This window comes from Melanotaenia boesemani, chromosome 8 (genome assembly GCF_017639745.1).
Source record: "Melanotaenia boesemani isolate fMelBoe1 chromosome 8, fMelBoe1.pri, whole genome shotgun sequence".
Taxonomy (NCBI): domain Eukaryota; kingdom Metazoa; phylum Chordata; class Actinopteri; order Atheriniformes; family Melanotaeniidae; genus Melanotaenia; species Melanotaenia boesemani.
In genome coordinates, this window is record NC_055689.1 from 32,702,998 (window position 1) to 32,721,031 (window position 18,034).

General features: G+C 39.7%; 2 protein-coding genes across 3 annotated transcripts in view; one reads left to right on the forward strand and one right to left on the reverse strand.

Annotated features, from left to right (window-relative positions):
* Positions 1-16,721, reverse strand: part of LOC121644490 (HERV-H LTR-associating protein 1) — a 28,153-nt gene extending 11,432 nt beyond the window's left edge. For both annotated transcript variants that reach the window (XM_041992456.1, XM_041992457.1), the window contains exons 1-12: positions 16,576-16,721; positions 15,472-15,566; positions 15,324-15,380; positions 12,807-12,887; positions 11,334-11,417; positions 10,937-11,020; positions 10,776-10,859; positions 10,637-10,693; positions 9,211-9,291; positions 8,705-8,737; positions 8,514-8,603; positions 896-1,441 (exon numbers count right to left, since the gene is read on the reverse strand). In XM_041992456.1, coding sequence (XP_041848390.1) covers positions 896-1,441; positions 8,514-8,603; positions 8,705-8,737; positions 9,211-9,291; positions 10,637-10,693; positions 10,776-10,859; positions 10,937-11,020; positions 11,334-11,417; positions 12,807-12,887; positions 15,324-15,380; positions 15,472-15,562 — 1,288 coding nt within the window. In that variant the 5' untranslated portion in view covers positions 15,563-15,566; positions 16,576-16,721. The remainder of the gene's footprint in view (positions 1-895; positions 1,442-8,513; positions 8,604-8,704; positions 8,738-9,210; positions 9,292-10,636; positions 10,694-10,775; positions 10,860-10,936; positions 11,021-11,333; positions 11,418-12,806; positions 12,888-15,323; positions 15,381-15,471; positions 15,567-16,575) is intronic.
* Positions 3,994-8,112, forward strand: LOC121644494 (zinc finger protein OZF-like). The gene is made up of 6 exons (XM_041992466.1): positions 3,994-4,271; positions 5,336-5,413; positions 5,492-5,617; positions 5,690-5,802; positions 6,346-6,519; positions 7,387-8,112. The coding sequence occupies exons 1-6, from the start codon at positions 4,072-4,074 to the stop codon at positions 8,019-8,021; spliced, it is 1,326 nt and encodes a 441-aa protein (XP_041848400.1). The 5' UTR covers positions 3,994-4,071; the 3' UTR covers positions 8,022-8,112.
* Positions 16,722-18,034: the final 1,313 nt, after the last annotated feature.

The following is an 18,034-nucleotide window of genomic DNA, read 5'->3' on the forward strand; positions in this document are numbered from 1 at the left end:
AGCTGATTCCTGAGAGCAGGTCGGAGTCAGGCTGCCTCCCCACAGCAGAGCATCCCTCTTCTCTGTCCTTCAGGTCTGCTGTTCACGTCGCTTAATGGCAGTTTTTATTTGCTATTATAATCTGGGTCAATATTTCGCTTTACGTACGACTACAGATATAAACATAATAAATCAGCAGCATAGACAGCGACTTCTCCTGCTCCTGCTTTTCTTTCTTTCTTTCTTTCCCTTTCAGTAACTACAAGCATATGGTCTCATAGTATTTTGTGAAACTGTAATTAAAATGAGTGTTTATTAATTTCAATAGGCAAAAAATTATATGAATGAATAATGAATAAATAAACAAAAAAACAAAATGAACAAAAACAAAATCCAAATCAAACAAAAAAATAAATGAAAAAGTAAAAGAGAAGTTGTACATACAGGAGTACACGCATGACAACTTTGTATGGGTTTCATTTTAAAATTTTCCCATCTGAGAAAACTTTTTTCTCATTCTGTTTGGATCCGTTTGGGCACCTCTGCTAACTGGTTACGTCAAAGAATCACACCCTCCGTTCAGTATATAAAAGCTGAATTTAAAAACATTTTGAAGAAAATAAGTTGAAACTTTTAAAACAAATGGCAGGTCTCTCCCTCTCTGCTGTGCTTCGGCTATGCTTCCAAAGCTCCTTGTACTCATCAGCTGGTAACCATGGCAACTGCCAAAGGCAGTGACTGATAATTAAAAAAGTCCCCCTTCACTACTGTTTTGTACCCAAGTCACAACGATACCATTAAAATGTGTGTGACTAAACTAAAGCAGCAAACCCTAAAACGTTTCATCACTTTATCCTCACAACATCCACCGCAAAGCAGTTTATTCACATTTAACTTAGTACCAATAAATATTTACCTGGTTTCTCTGTTTCCACAGATTTGCTAGGGGTTGTAGTTCTCCTGCTGAGAGTGGTCCTTCTGGCCACCGTAGTTCCTGCTGTTGGTTGGAAAGGTGAAAGTCTTGTTGGATGGACTGTGAGTAGTGTGTGTTGAGTTGTACTGGTAGCTGTGGTCAGCGGGGCCAGACTTATTGCTGGTGAGTGTGTGGTGGATTTTAGAGACAATGTGGTGAGTTGAGTCATTATTGCGGTTGTCAGAGGCCTAACTGTGGCTGGAGCTGAAACTGTAGTGGTTGGTTGTTTCAGGGTTCTGAGTAGTGGTAAACTTGTTATTTCTGTGGTTTGAGTCTGAGGAACTGTTGCCATCGTCAGTGTCCCCGGTCGTGTTGTTACACTTCGCGTTGTCCTGCTGAGAGCCAGAAATCTCTGGGTCGTCCATGATTTTGATGTCTCGGGCCTTCGGACTGTTGATGGACTGAAGGATGTGGAAGGTGGAAGTGTTGGCAGAGTGCTGGTGACCTTTGCTGTTGTTGCAGGCGTTTCATCCGGAGTTGCTGCTGAAGCTGATTTTCAAAAACAGACAAGGACACATTTTTAATTCACTGAAGGAGATTTGATGTCAAACTTACACGAGTATTCAGGGAAATCATTAAATGAGTTTACTGACAGACATTTATTTCCTGCAAACTTCTAAGAGATAATGAAAGTGGTCATTTTTGAGAAATAATCGTGATCCAATCGTGCCAGCATATGTCTTGAATAGAACTTTAACCCTTAAAATTCCAACCCGCTTTTTTGCCATAGAGGAGCATGATTTTTCTTCTTTTCAGACACACATAGAACTTTCTGCTCACTTGTTGATCTTTGGCTGCTCCTGATTGGACGTTACCATCAATCTAAGCTCTCTGATTGGTGGAAAGTTTGACAGGAAGCGGCTTCATCATCATTTCCAGTCTAAATAGCAGCATAGTCATGATAGTGATCCTTTCTTTTTATGCAAATGTGATAAACGGTCTTAGCATGGATCACTCATTGTGTGTTTACCATATAGAGCAGGGTTCAACAACGTCAGTCCTCGAGGGCCGCTGTCCTGCAGGTATTGATTGTTTCCCCACTGCAACACACCTGATTAAAAAATGTGTCTCCAACAGTTTGTTGTCAAGAGGTCCATTCGGATAGACTGCGTCTATCTACCGTCTGACTTCGTGATTCAGTGTCACTGCTACATTGTGTTTAGGTAACCTCGCCTTTGTAGTTACTGAACAACGTGGGCAAATAAGAATAAGAATAACTTTATTACTCCCTCAGTGGGGAAACTGCTGTGTTACAGCAGTTCAGGTGCAATAAGCAGAAGCACACAGGTGATATAAAAAAAACACAAAAAATAAATAATATGTACAGTATATAGTCTGACAGGTATGTACAGTGTGAATATGTACATAAACATGTATATAAACATGAAAAGACAGTTTCCATGTCTTCAAAGTCTGACAGCTGCAGTATCTCCTTCACACAGCGAGGATGGATGATAATAAATGATAGATTAGTCTAAATCTCTGTGTTTAAGTGGGCAGGTCAGTGCTCAGACCCTAACCCAATAGTAATGCTATGCCCTGAAAAAGTCCTCCACTAAACACATCCAGGGAATCTGAAAAAGCTAAAACAGTTCTGTCTGGAAGAATGGGCTGAAAGTTTCAGAACACTGTGCAGATCTGATCAAGTTACTACTATAACAAGGAGTTTTTCTTTACCCTTGTTGCTCCAGGTGCATCTACGGTACCACTGCCAGACAGCATGTTATTTAGCTGGTGCAACATAAATTCAGCAATGTGGTAAATGTTTAATCTCAAATATACAAAACTTTAAAGTTTTCCTTGTCGGCTGCCTGCCAAAAACAAGCAGGGTTTAGGAACCTAAATAAAAGTAAAGGAAACATTTATTTGGATGAGGTAGAAATAAATGTAGGCTACAACATGCCCCCTCAGATACTTACACGGGACAGGATTTTATCAATTAAAATCTGTGCTGTAGGTTCTCACGTTATTTTTTCTGTTCTATTCCTTCGTATTGTTTATTTATATGTGTTGAGGGTCTGAAAGGCACATATAAATGCAGTGTATTATGTTAATACTGTTACTAAGGGTTTGGGTAGCCATGGATAAAATGCGGGGGGAGCACAAAGATAGCATGAGGAAAGGTGGGATACACACCAATAAGTCCCTGTATTGTGGGTGTTACATTGTGGGTGTCTTGGAATGAAACAAATCCAAAACAAAAAAAAAAGGATTTGTGAAATTATTAACCTGCAGTTATGCTTCATATTTATTTAAGTGTAGGCTGCAGTACATTTTGTGTTGCTTTGTTGAAGCTGCCAAACATGAGCCTGTCCAGGTTTTGTAAAGATTATTCTAAATGCAATATGAAATACCAAGGCTGTTTGAATTCATTTTATTTAAGTAATTTTTAAACCAATAACACCGAAAATGATTTATTACTGGGAAAATTACATGCGAGTGCCGTCAGAAAATCGGAGTTGGAGTCAGCGAGCGGCTGAACCAAACAGGATCTAGATGTGTCATCTACAGAGGTACGTCCACAAGATGCAGCTCGTGCGCTGCTGCACTCCGACTGGTCAGAGGGGCTCCCGCGATGTTTTATGGTCATGTGCTATAGTCACATTTTCCGGTGTATTTCCAGACAGACTTTCTAACCGGCATGCAATACTCCAGGACCACAATCCCTTGCTTCCAGACGGTTTGCGTTGCATACAGCCGAAGACGAACGAGCCTAAGTTCTGCACAAGTCTGTTAACGACCCAATTTATTTAAAGTAGGTGTGCTGCTGCGGAGAAACAGCCGATACCTGCAGGACACAGACCCTCTCCTGGACGGGGTAACGTCCGTCCATCACCTACAGGGTAAGTTATCCATAATTTGCACAGAGAAACTTTAAAATAATAAAAAATATATATAATATTTAACCTAAACTGGAAGAGAAGTTCATTCAAACAACCTGTCTTCTCCATCAACAATGTTTTCGCCCCGTTTCTCTCCTTTTAAACTCGGGGTACGGAGCGGAATAACGTCATAGCACTACGTAGCCCGTCACTACTTCCTGGTTCCACAGCCAATCATATGTAAGCTCTTTAGGTTGCCAAGAAACACAGGCGGCAAAATAGCAGCAGCATGTAGTTATGGAAGCTAGTAAAAGTAGAGGACCAGAAATAGTTCAAACAAAATATAAGCGGCCTCGGCATCCGTCAAAAAGGGCTAACGACAAAAGGCGGAATAAAACGAGGATTAATATTGGAGACTCTTTTCAAAGGTGGAGAAGTCTTAGAGACCAAATGAATCTCAAGACGGATGCCGAGTTGGCCAAGTTTCTCCTTGACGGGTAAGCGCTGGAGTTTTGTTTACATTTACCGAACAGTTTCGCCTAGTTTAGAAATCATTTAGGTCTGTTATTTTCCAACAACAACTGTTGTGGTGGTTTGGTCAAGTGAAGCGTGTGTTTGTTACTCAAGCTCTAACTGAAAGTACCGTATTTCTTCAGTTAGACTGGAGGTGGAAAACAACGGCTGTGCGGTTTTCGTTCATCAATATGGCTTCTGTTTACATTATATTTAATGATATGAAGGCTGGCGCATTAAATGACCGCTAACGAACCATGTTGGCGTGTCCTATTCCAACAAATAGCGTGAAATTAAAATCTGCAAAGGTTGTGGTAAAAGTTTTGAATTGGTTTTTACATTTTAAGGTAGTTGAAGTCTTCTTCCTTCGTCTCTGGCTTGTTCCTACATTCCGTTGCTCAACACTAAGAGTAAGAGGGGATTTTGTGTCTGAGAAGATGGATAGCAGCACAGAGGCACCACAGGGGTCTGTACTCTGTCTTTCTTCACTCCATACACCTCAGAGATCCAGAACGACTCAGAGTCCTGTCAGCCTCAGAAAGAGTCAGATTAATCCAGATGAAGAAGCAGAACACGATGTTATTTGTGATTCTTGTCAGGGAATTAAAATAGTAGAGCATCAAGTAGAAATTTGAATGTCCTAAATGCCATAGAGCATTAAAACATATTTGACACAAAGACTGAACCTGTCTGAAATTCAAAGAGAATGACTTGTCAGAACAGGACTTGTGAGCTCAGGGACAATTGTTTTAAAAGTATTTGCTCAATCCAGAAGATGTCAATGATGCAAAACCTTGCCTGCTGCATGGCTAAAAATAAACAATAAAAAGCCAACCTTACCCCCATCCTTTGCTCGTAACAGTTTCATCCAAGTCACTTTAAGGCAGGTAAAAACACAAACCCAAGACAGCGAGTTCAGGTGAAATGATGAGGGGAGTGTATGTGGTACTGTAGAATGATAATGGAAAATGATGACAGGTCATGGTCATGTAACTTCATTTAGACATATGAGAATAACTGGTTTTGTTTCTTTGTGAATATTTTTTAGAGTACCAGCCACAGATATTGTTGTTTGCATTGGTGATGATGATGATGACAGCAAGTTAAGTACTAATCCAGACTCAGAGTAAGTCATAAGCAAGCACAGTATAAGTGAGTTGTGATTTCTTTGTCATTTTGTAAATCTTGTTTTCTGTTTACACAGAATGGAGCAAGAAAACAGGACGAGCTCCTCAGAGGAGACAGGAGATGTGTCAGATGGAGAAGAAACAACTGACAGTTTCAAGGATGACAGTAATGATATCGACTATACACCCGATTCAAGTGTTCAGTAAGTGCTTTACCAAAGGCTTCTCTTCATGGAAATATGTTTCTTTGCTCATTGCAGTTTCTTTTACTACAGCATGAGTTTTCCTGTAAAAGTCCAGAAAAAGCTTACTGTCGCCACCAGAAACGAAGCTGCAAACAGCGAGTCAGGACTGCAACCACCAGCAATGAACAACATCCAAGATAACAGTACGAACAACATCAGCTATCGCTCTGCATCCATAACTTTCCATCAGCTGCCGCCATGAAACTCATGACGTCACATAACCTCCACGTGGTTCAAGCATGCGCAGAAACACCCACCACAGAAACCATCAGAATGAGTCTAGACATGCGGATTTTTCCCGCTCATCCGATCATGAAAAGGTTTAAATCATCCCGCTCGATCGGATTGAAAATTCTTTCCAATCGAGGTTGATCGGATCAGGTGACATGTTTACATGACGCATTTTACTCTGACTGGACGTTCGATCGGATCAAAAGTGCTCCATGTAAACGCAGCTACTGGTGCATGATTTAGTTTAAATGTTCAATCTGAGGTTGTTTAACACGGATGTGAGGAAAAATAAGTGTCCAGTTAGAAACATTAATATCTTTATTTTTGATGGCAGTACTGTATACCCTTCCTCTTTCAGATATTTTTGTTTTCCTTTTAAAGTTATAAGAAAAAAGAAAACAAAATAATTTTTCTGTAACTTGCAGAGCTAACTTCATTCATTTGTTTTTGTCAAGGAAAACCAAAGAAGAAGCATCTGTGTCCAAACTGTGGAAGAGAGTTTCCTCACAGCTCTGCCTTGAAACGGCATCTTGTGATTCACTCAGGAAAAAGGCCGTTTAAATGCTTCATATGTGGAAGAGGATTCACTCAGGATGGAAACCTCAAAACTCACATGAAAGTACACAAAGGTAACCGGAAGCTCTGTTTATCTGATGATGTTGTTGCTGTCGGTGTTCTGACATTTGCTCCTCTTAGACAACGGACATGTCTGTGATCCTCATGTCACCTTCACCTCCTTCACCAGTTTAATCTCAGGACTTGTGTCCACCCTGTCAAGTTATCAAAAAGCTTCATGTGTGGGATATGATGGCATTCTGCTAACAGAGAAAACAGGCTGAAGTTACTGCAGATGCTGCAGCACTTCAGGTCATTTCTGCAGACATTTTTAACTGTAGGACAAACTGCATCAATGACGAACTTACAATTCCCATAAGATTAAACTACCTTAAAAAACTTTATGACTGTTATGAGTGAAAATTAAACTTTTTTTATATAGTTTGTTTTTCACTTATATTTAAACAGATATAATCTTTTCTATTCTAAAGTCATTTAGCAAACACTTTTCTCCAAAGCGACTTACGTCTGAGAGTGATGAGGTGGTTAGGCAGTAGCGTTAAGGGTCTTGCCCAAAGACCGAACTGAAAGGTGTTAATAGACATAAAATATTCCTTGTGGGATTCGAACTTGGGTTGGGACGGATGCCCTGCCTTTACTTTTTTTTTTTTTTTTTTTTATATAACCAAACAACTAGTGCTGCTATAGATGGACACGCATGTAGAATTATGTTTAGGTTTCTGCATGTAACTCATTATTCTGCTGCTACCCAGCTTTGGTGTTTTGTTTTTTGATGTTTTTTCTAAGTTATCACAGATTTAGCCTGTAATTGTCGTCCATTTACTAATGATATAAATGATTTCTCTTTAGTTAAATTGGAAAAAACCTTAATAAATATATACCAATAAATAGCAGTATATTAATAAATGTTTTCCTTACAGGAGAGCTGCATAAGTGGACATTAGTCCAAGAAAAGAAGCAGCTTCCAGAAGCTCGTATAGCAGCTAATATTTGTGGGGAGTGTGGAATGGACTTTCCTGAGAAACAGCAGCTGGAGAAACATCGCGAGAGCCACAAGAAGCCCTACGCCTGTCCTGACTGCGGCAAGACATTCAAAAGGGAGAATTCTGTGGAAATCCACCAGCGCATACATTCGGGAAAGTCACCCTTCTGCTGTTCTGAGTGTGGAAAGACTTGTGGCACAGCACAGTTACTTAGAACGCATCTGGCAGTCCACACTGGACAAAAGAACTTTCACTGCAATCAGTGTGGGAGGTCTTTTATACAGCACACAAATCTGAAAGTTCATCTCAAAACCCACACTGGCGAGCGGCCTCACTTGTGCTCGGTTTGTGGTAAATGTTACTCCAGAGCACAGACCCTTAAAAACCACCTGCGAGTTCATACAGGAGAGAGACCTTACACGTGTGAGAAATGTGGAAAATGTTTCAGCTTCACGCAGACTTATTCAGCCCATCTGAAGATTCATGACAAGAAGCCAAAGCCACCTACAAGACCTCTGGGGAGACCCAAACAGCAGCCGCTAATGGGAAACGATCAAAATGCAGCAGCCTGAGACCTGAGGGGGTCAGACAAGCTTGTGTTGTATATTGTCAGCAGTTATCTCAGGGTTGTGGGAGTTTAAACTAAAGCAATTTAAAAACTAACTGGTTCTGTGCGTTTCTGGGTCACCTGGACAGGTAATTATATACCACAGTTCAACAGAACAACCACATGTCATTTACATCCACATGTAAACTGCACCGGCACACGTTTTGGAACGTCTTCATGTGTTAATCATATATGAGTCGCATGTGGTTGACATGCTAATGACATGGTTGACCCTTCATCTGTTGTTTCCTGTAAGGTTCTGGTGAAGAAAAGCCTTAAACACAGTTCATTGACTCGTTTGCTGTGCGGGTGAGTCAGGAGCCATCTCTGCTTAAAAGCATTAAAAGTTATTCTGGATGATGTAATCGCAAACTTCACGTCCACAGCTGCCAGATTTGGCAGGAGGAGTTGAATAAAATGGTCCAACAGTGAATTTCAGCCTCCTGGAGAAACTCACCATGTGCAGTGGAATGGATCCTGCCGGTCAGCATGGAGCTGGTCCCAGACGGGGAGATGTGACTCAGATTTGTGGGCTGTTGGCTCCATTCTGAGGTTTAAAATAGACACTTGGATTTAAGAACTGAACTGCTCTTCAGCGTCTCGTTGATAATAGCAGATGCTTGCGTCAGATTTTTAAAGGCAACTCACCAGCAGGAAGTCTGAAGTCTGAGATGTTAGCCACTTAAAAAGGAGAAGTAAAAGTTTAGTAAAAGCCATCCAAGAAATAAGGTCACAGAATTTTACACAACAGGATTCTGTGTCAATAAAGCTAAAAAGTTTGAGGGATGTGAAAAGATCTTCACCTGGTGGCTGAGAATGTTTGATTTTTTTATTTTACATTTGCTGTATGATTATTAAAATAACTTAGATCCCATTATACATCATAGCATGTTGAATAAATAACATTAACCTAATTAATACTGATGAATATTTGTGCTAGTTTAATCCTTGAATTTGCATATCCATTAGATAAATAGTGTACAGCTATAAGCCATTTGACAGGACGGGTGTTATGAAAGAAAATGTCAAGGACTGAGTTAATGCTGGAAGAAAAACATTCACGCCCTCCTGCGTCTCTGTCATGAGTTAACGCTGCTACCTGCTGGTTGTACTGCTCATGTCCAGCGAATCCGATGAAACCAGTTTTAACAAACCTGTGTGTGGCCCTTCAGCGATGGTCTGGTTAAAGAGTGGAGTAATGGAGCCGACCTCCCACAAATCAGGCATCACTCTGCCTGGACAGAAAACACATCGTGTTTATACAAACGTCCCCAAACACTGTCCTTTAGCACAAAATTACAACTGGAAAGCTTTTTACATCCCTCTTTAATAAAATGCATGTAAAACTTTATTTAAAACTTTATGAAAACGTTCATCATAACCACTCCTTTTAAATAAAATGTTAGCATGTTAATATTTAGCAGATTTTACTGTAAAGAATCAATAGCTGAATAAAAATTAATTCCCAGCTGGATTCATATTAAATATGTTAAAACTATAAGTGCTTTCACATTAAACACCAGCCCGTCTTAAACATTTAATACAAATCTAAAATACCTCAAGTATTGTTTTCGCTGATGGGAATATTTTTATGAATTTACAAACAAGCGTCTTTAACAGTTTCCATTGATATTTAAACACATCGGCCACTTAATCAGGTCAACCTTCTAGTTTCCGGTTGGACCACTTTTCTCTTCAGAACTGCCTTAATTCTTGTTTCATAGATCCAACAAGGTCGGCTGCATCCATGATGAATCTCCCGTTCTACCACATCCCAAAGCTGCTCTACTGGACTGAGATCTGGTGACTGTGGAGGCCGATGGAGTCCATGAACTCATCGTCATGTTCTAAAAAGCAGGTGGAGATGATCTGAGCTTTGTGACATGGTGCATTATCCTGCTGTAGTAGCATCAGAAGATGCTCCACTGTGGTCATAAAGGGATGGACATGGTCAGCAACAATACTCAGGTAAGCTATGGTGGTTAAACCAGGCCATGTTGTTACTAAGGGGCCAGAGTGGGTCAAGAAAATATCCCCCACCATTACACCAGCAGCAGTGTTTATCCAAGGCAGGATGGATCCATGTTTTCATGATGTTTCCACCAAACTCTGAGCCTAGCATCTGAATGTGGAGCTGAAATAGAGACTCATCAGACCAGCAACATTTCACCATCTTCTATTGTCCAGTGTTGGTGAGTCTGTGTGAATTGTAGCCTCAGTTTCCTGTTCTTAGCTGGCAGGAGGAACCCGGTGTGTCTTCTGCTGCTACAGCCCATCTGCTTCAGGAAGTCTTCTTCACCATGACTACATGCACCGAGTTGCTGCCACGTGATTAGATATTAGATATTTGTGTTAACAAGCTTTTGAACGGGTGTACCTAATAAAGTGCAGGGTGAGTTAATATGCAGTGATTTGTAAAAGTTTGGGAACCCCTGTACCAATGCAGCTGAATTAACCGATTAAGCATCATTGACCCTCATTATATGTATGATTTTATAATTGAATAAAATCTGATCCAGTTTACATTAAATCTGGGACTATAGTACGAACATCATACCAGATGCAGTGAGCTCTACTTACCCGTCTTACCTGCCATCACACAGATGTAAATACAGTCCGAGTTGTTCCTCTGACTTACTGAGACAGAAGCAGAAAACAGCCTATAAGCTACAACAGTGAACATGCAAGACTGCAGCATTTTCTCTTTACATGCAGCCACCTGATAAAATGGAGGAAGACTTGAAGAGCTCATGTAGGTGACTTGTAGAGTTTCCCATCACATCCAACAGTATGGCTGTGAAGTCTGGTGAGAAAACAAGCTAGATTTTATAAAACAAAGCTGTTTTCTTGTCTGTGTGGAAACTAATTTAGAGAGTTTACCTGTTAAATCGTTGGTTTCGTTGGTGACGCAGTAGCAGAACCTTCTCCTGAACATGCCGCTTTCTAGATTTCTGGTGCTGGAAACTACAAAACACAAAGATCTTACAGGATTCAAATAGTTCAGGCATTTCTGGCATCAGTACAACTAGTTAACAGTCAGTACAACTAGTTAACAGTCAGTACAACTAGTTAACAGTAAGACAAACCTTCAACATTTGCTCCTATTTGATCAATAGTCTCTAAATTAAGCTCCACAGGTTTGCTTACTGCACATCCAAACCACTAGATGGCACAACTGCCAAAGCTTTCTATACATCACCAGGAACTCCAGAAAGCCTGAGATCTTTTCTGTTTGCAGCTTAAGAGGAGACAGAAGTTTTTAGGAGACAGTATTTACTGTTGTAGACCAACAGGGTGAGTTTATGGAGAGCCAGTGAGCTGTAGGACGTCACACTGAGCAGCGAGAAGAGCTGCCGGGAACCTAAAACACACAACACATGGATCACATGACTCCAGGTGCATTATCCAGCTCAAAAATGATTTAAGAAAATCACTTACAATGCCGTATCTGGAACAGGCAAAGCGTACAATATGTGTATAATATGACAGAGTGGGTATAATTATATATAAGAATCTCACAGACATTTCCAGTCAGTATAAATAACTATATATATATATATATATATATATATATATATATATATATATACATATACATATATATAGTTTGTGTAGAATGAATGGTTGCATAGTAATGGGTTAGTAAATGGGGGTAGGACTAGATAAGCATTTGCTTCCTCCTACTCCCTTTCAAATTTTAGATTGTCCATTTAGGACAGGACAGAGATTTTGATGTGAGCTGTTAACATCATTAAGTTATTATGACTTTTCTTTTTTTAAAATTTTTGGTTTATTTTGCTTCATTTTTATGTCTGAAATAAAGAATTCTAACTTTGGGAAATAAGAGAAATTATCTCAGCACAAAAAGTAAGGATATTTGAGTTGAATTGATTATTTCTCTTCCTTAATAACACCAGCTGGTGTTGTATTATACATTATATGAAAGCCTGATTAGTCACCTTTACAATGAGGCATAACTTGTAAAGATGGTGCTTCTTTGGGATGAGCAACGTAGCTAAATGTGTGGGTAGTGCCCCTCAAAATGAGCCCAAATCCCTGACAATATTCTCCTGTTGCTATTCACTTGAACTATTTAGAGAAAAAAATAAAACATTAATAAAAGATAAGATTCTTACACCCACAACAGTAATGAAAATGGGAATACATAAGAGTAAAATGAATGGGAATTTTTCCTTTAATCAGCTATACTGTGCAGCCGTACTTCTGTGGTTTCCAGTGGTACTACTACTCCATCAGCTACACTGGGCCATGGATCTGCAAGCTCTCTGAAAACCAGCTAAATAAGCATATAAAGGATGCAGAAGATGGATAAAATACCCCGTCTGTATGCTTATTTAGTGTAGAGCAGGTATGAGACTTAACAGGGAGCTGTTTGGTTGGCTTTCTTACATTTACGCAAGTCCCAAAAATATTTAGAAACACTAAAATCAGGAACAAAACATTTAATATAAATGCATCAACAGTAATAAATATAATTAATCTAAAGCATAACACTCACAATCTGGTAGTTTCATCATAGTGGTACAACAGCACAAAGTATTAGCCACACAGAAAACCAGTTCATCTCAGAAATCTGTGTTTAAAGTCAGTATCCTTCGTCTTGTGGCTCTGGAACATCTCAGTGTCCTCTAAGCAGAGCTGGAGGTGGCGACTGGTTTCAATCATGACAAACATGAAAGATTTAAAGAACAGCATTGATTTCCCGGTGAGTGAAATGATGACAAAGTACCTGATTGGCTTGAATTTATTAAAGTATTGACCAGGAGGGTGAGGTCGATGGCAGCGGGATCGATGTGTTCTGCTGGGATTTCTGGGAAAGAAAAAGCAGAGAGTGAAGTCAGAGGGAGCTTATCATGGGGACGAGGTGGGATAATTACTGGAGGCACTAACAGGACAGAAAGTGGCAATTACTGAGAGGAAGTAGATCCATATGAGAGGGAGGAGGGCCAGTTGCTGTATGCTGAGCTAATATTGACTTTATATATATTAAATCATATCTTTGGTCTTTTGAAGTTTCTTTTTCCAGAACATGGTGATCTAACTCTACATTGTAATTACAGCTCTGGTTAAAAGATGTTTTTAATCACATTTGCTTGCAGGCAGCCATGTTCTTATTTGAAGGAGGTAAATACAGACTAACAAGCGAATGATTTGTCATTTAATAATCCTTTACCTAAATGGGACTTTTTATCTTTCATCATAGACAAAAGGCACAATTTATAGTTAGAAATGACTGCTAGCCAAGTTTTCATTTTCAACTTTTTTATGCATCATTTAAACACATTTTCAACTTATTGTGTCATTTTGAGATGTTAACATGCTAAAATGGTAAGGATTATGGTAGAAGTACAAGGCTTGGTTGTTTTCGCTCACATTACATAGCTTGAACTCTTTGCCACCCTTAGGCTTTGTCCACACAAACAGGTATTTTACAGTTTTGACATTTTGAGTTTCTCCCTCACAAACCCAAATCTTCCCAGAAGATCAGCCCATCCATATGACACCATTAACAAAAACATATCTGTCCACACGAAAGCTCAAACTTGACTGGAACGCTGTCAGGAGCCGAACCACAAGGCGGCGATCTTCCCCTGCAGCGAAGCAGTGTCCTTTAAAACAGGCGGTAACGGCGTCGTCCTTCAGTACAGCCAGCAACTAACTGTTCATTTCTGTGCAAACGTGTAAAAAGTTCTGTTAAGAAGATTAGTGCCAGCACAGTTTAGTCTGTTTCCATGTAAATGAAGGAGTTAATGGTGGATACTGACAAGTCACACAGATGGTGGTGCACAATCTGACATTGCCAGCCAAAAATGCTGGTTATCCTGTCCACTCATAAAAAAGCACAGCAGGTTATCCAAACACCTTAAACCTGGAAGGTTTTGTCCCAAAAGATCATTTTAAGTGCCCAAAACCTGTGTTTGTATATGGATGAAAGGCACAGAAACTGTGTTTATACCATATAATACTGGTACTAAAGGGCCTAAAGTGTGCCAAGACAAGATCCCTCACACAGAATATCCTGTTGTTGTGATTCCTGCTTTTTTTTCAGCTTTTCAGTCTTTTTATAGGTGCTCTCGATGATCGTCAGCCCTCCTCCTTCAACACTGTTTGTCAGGTCCAGCACTAATTCAGCAACAGAGAAATTTAAAAATTAAGAATACTACTACTAGTATCAAGAGAGGTCTTATATCCATAAAGCTCTTCGTGGCAAAGCCAAATTCTTAAACACAACACAGCAGCCAGCCCATCGTTCTGTCATGATGCCGGACAAGTTAAAAAAAGATTATCTGCCACACCATTATAACAGCAACCTGAAGCGTTGATTCAAGGCAGGATGGATCCATCTGAATGTGTGAATGTGGAGCTGAAACTGAGACTCATCAGACCAGCAACGTTTCTCCATCTTCTATTGTCCAGTGTTGGTGAGTGTGTGTGAATTGTAGCCTCAGTTTCCTGTTCTTAGCTGACAGGAGGCATCTGGTGTGTTTTCTGCTGCTGTAGCCCATCTGCTTCAAGGCTGGATGTATTGTGTGTTCAGAGATGCTGTTCTGCAGACTTTGGTAGGAACCAGTGCTTATTAGACTTTCTATCATCTCCAACCAGTCTGTCCATTCTCCTCTGACCTCTGACATCAACAAGACAGTCTGGTCCAGAAAACTGCTGCTCGCTGGATATTTTCTCTTCTTCAGACCATTCTCTGTAAACCCTAGAGATGGTTGTGTGTGAATACAGTAAATACTCAGACCAACAACCATGCCACGTTCAAAGTCACTTAAATTCCCTTTCTTCCTCATTCTGATGCTCAGTTTAAACTTCAGCAAGTCGCCTTCATCATGTCTACACCATGTGTTGAGTTGCTGCCATGTGATTGGCTGATCAGATATTTGTGTTAAAGTGGCCAGCAAGTCTAGTCTGTCAGATTTAGCACCCCCTTCTTTTTTTTTTTTTTTTTTTTTGTGGTTGCATTTTATTACCTTTTGATTTGTGCATTTCCACGAGTGGTTAAAAAAAAACTTGTAAGGTGAATAAAAACACTCATCATTTGTTACTTTAACAGTGAAGTTTTGCAGCAACATCTGCAAAAGTTATAAAACTGACTCCAAGATACAAAAAGAAAAACTTAAGGGCAGGATAACTTGTTTAAAATGAGGAACCTATCAAAATCTTTAGCAGAACTATGAAAATCTGTAATAAACACTGCAGAATTCAAAAGCTGGAAAACTGAGAAAAAGGTTTAAAGAAATACCTGTGGAGTCAGAAAAGTCTCTTTTGTGCTTCTCCAACTGCTGCCTGGGTCTAAATGCTGCATACAAATAAGAGAAAAGCCCAGAGACTCTTCGTACATTTAAAAACAATATACTGCTTTACAATAAAAGCAGCTGCTGCTGACTTACCTTGGCTTAAGAGCAGAAAGAGTAAAACTCCAGAAAGACAGCTTAGAAAACAGAAGCGTGGATGCTGCATGAAGCTCCAGAAGGCTGCCATGGCCCTGCAGTCGCCACAAAGACACAAGCTGCATCAAAACATTCAACCACATCAACACAGTTCGCAGCCAGAAGAAGGATTACTGGGTGTAAGGGGTGATGTGGCGTCTGTCTGTCACAAGAAATTGAAGAAGAAAATTTGGGTTCAAGTCTTTATAAATTCTCACAAGAGTCACGTTGTATCTTTGTTTAATGTAAAAATGCCAAAAACTCAAATCAGAAAATGGTAAAATCTTAAGATTGAAATATTGGCAGTGGTGCAAGAAAGCACAAATAAAGTTTGTTTGCATCTCCTTTGGAATCACTTTGCAGCCATCACGACAAAAATAAAAGACACATTTCCTCATTCTTTAAAAGAGATGCTCGAACAACCTCTGCCAGCACAGGTCAATGAAACCTGCTTTTACACACATCATGAAACCCAGTCTCAGTACCCTGATGAAGAAATGAAGCATCTTCTGGTCCCTACACAATGCCATCATGAGCGTCATGCATCTCCTCCAGTGAAACCAGTAGACCCTGACCTCTCCTGCAGCCACAAATTAAAAAGTACTTTAAACATTCCCTTCCTCCACACTGAGGTGGTTATTAGCTTTAATGTCAGTTCTTTTCAATTCTATCTTTCATTTTTTTAAATTTTCTGATAATTTTCGGCATATTTTCCACCTCAGTGTAAACTCAGCTTAGTATCTGCGACATCCTTCTGCCTTTAACCTGTCTAATGAACATTTGCTCAATGATTTGAATGTTTTCTGTAAATCAAATAAATGAAAAATAAAATTCTGGAAGAAGCTTAAGTTTTATTATATCACCATTTTTACTGGTGTGTTTCAAAGAACAGAAAAAAGTAGATGAGTGTAAAAAGAAATGAGAAGATACTGATGCTTCAAATCTTAAACACGAGAAACATACTGGAAGATAATCTGTAGATAATGATCTGACTTCCTCAGTCTCTGATTAGGACTTAATTGTGTCAAGTTACCAAACCAACTAAAACCAGAGCAAACTTCTCACCTGCTGTTTCCAGTTGACCGTCTCCCGTGAACTGAACTCCCGGCTGGATCAAACCTCTCCCGGTGTGTAACACAGAGCGGTCAGATAAGGATTAAATGAAGCGTGTTTCCCCTCCTCTAAACGGCAGTGGCTGGCGGCTTGCCGAGACCTGGACCAAAAAAAAAAAAAAAGAAACAGTTCTCAGTGTGGCTGCAGGCTGGACACCGATCCCTCAAACTACACTGCAAAAAATATTGACTTCAGCTCAAAGTTGCACTTCATGGAGCATTCTGTGCTGGAAATAGTTCCTATTGTCCGTACCGCTGCATAAAACCCACATAGTTATGTTAATTCTGCCTTTTATTTAGGAGTAAAAAGCTGTCGCTGTAGTTTCTCCTTCATTTCAAATAGTGACTGTTTAATAAATAAATCTACATACAAGTCCTAAATATAAATACACTGCAAGAGGCACAAACAAAGTTTCCTTAACTGTAAGGATCACGAAAGTGAAATATTTGGTCTGAGCAGCTTTACTCTTCATCACAGTTTGACCCTCTTAGACAAGCTTTCTTTTAATTTCCTTAAGTAGTCCTCAGGAACAGTTCTCCAGGCTTCCTTAAGGTCTTTCCAAAGCTCTTCTTTGGATGTTTCTGCCTTTTGTTCCATTGTCTGTCCAGATGATTCCACACTGCTTCAATAATGTAGAGGCTCGAGCTACGAGGGTCAGCATGTCCTTTAAAAAAAGAAAAATAATAAAAAAAATGATGTTCTGAAGAAATACAAACAAATCTAGCCAAGACCTGAACCAGGACCTGAGAGATGTTTTTCTTTTATCCATTTCATTGTACCTGGCATAAAATAAATACAAAATAAAATAATGGTTCTGACCAACAGATGCTGTGATTAACAAGATTGTCCAAATCTGGGGCTGAGAGATAGAGAGAGAGAGAGAGATAGATAGATGGATGGATGGATAGATGGACGGACGGACGGATGGATGGATGGACGGACGGACAATGCAACTTAAACTACCAAAAACCAAGTTCAGCAACCTATTTTTGCAACAGGAAGCGGCTAATATGTTAGCATCACGCCAGGTCATTCTTCAGCAACACCCAGCTGTTAACGTCTTAGCAACAGCCAGTGGCTAAAAGTTTAGTGGGCCATACGCTAATAGCTACTTAGCCACAAGTTAGCACACTAATTAGCTTCTAATCTATCTGGGCCTGCATGCTCTCCGTTATACTTTGTGTGATAAATAAAATGACAACACAATTTGTAGATCATTTGTTTGGGTAACTTAGCATTAGCAAAGGTAGCCTCACCAGCTAGCTGCAGTCACAGCAGCTTATTTTAAAAAGTCATATTATATATATTTATGTACAATGAAATATCAAAGTAAGATGCATCTTAATGCTAATCAAGACTTTATATAAAAGAAGGACAAATCCACCATGACATAATCCACTTGTTTTCTGAC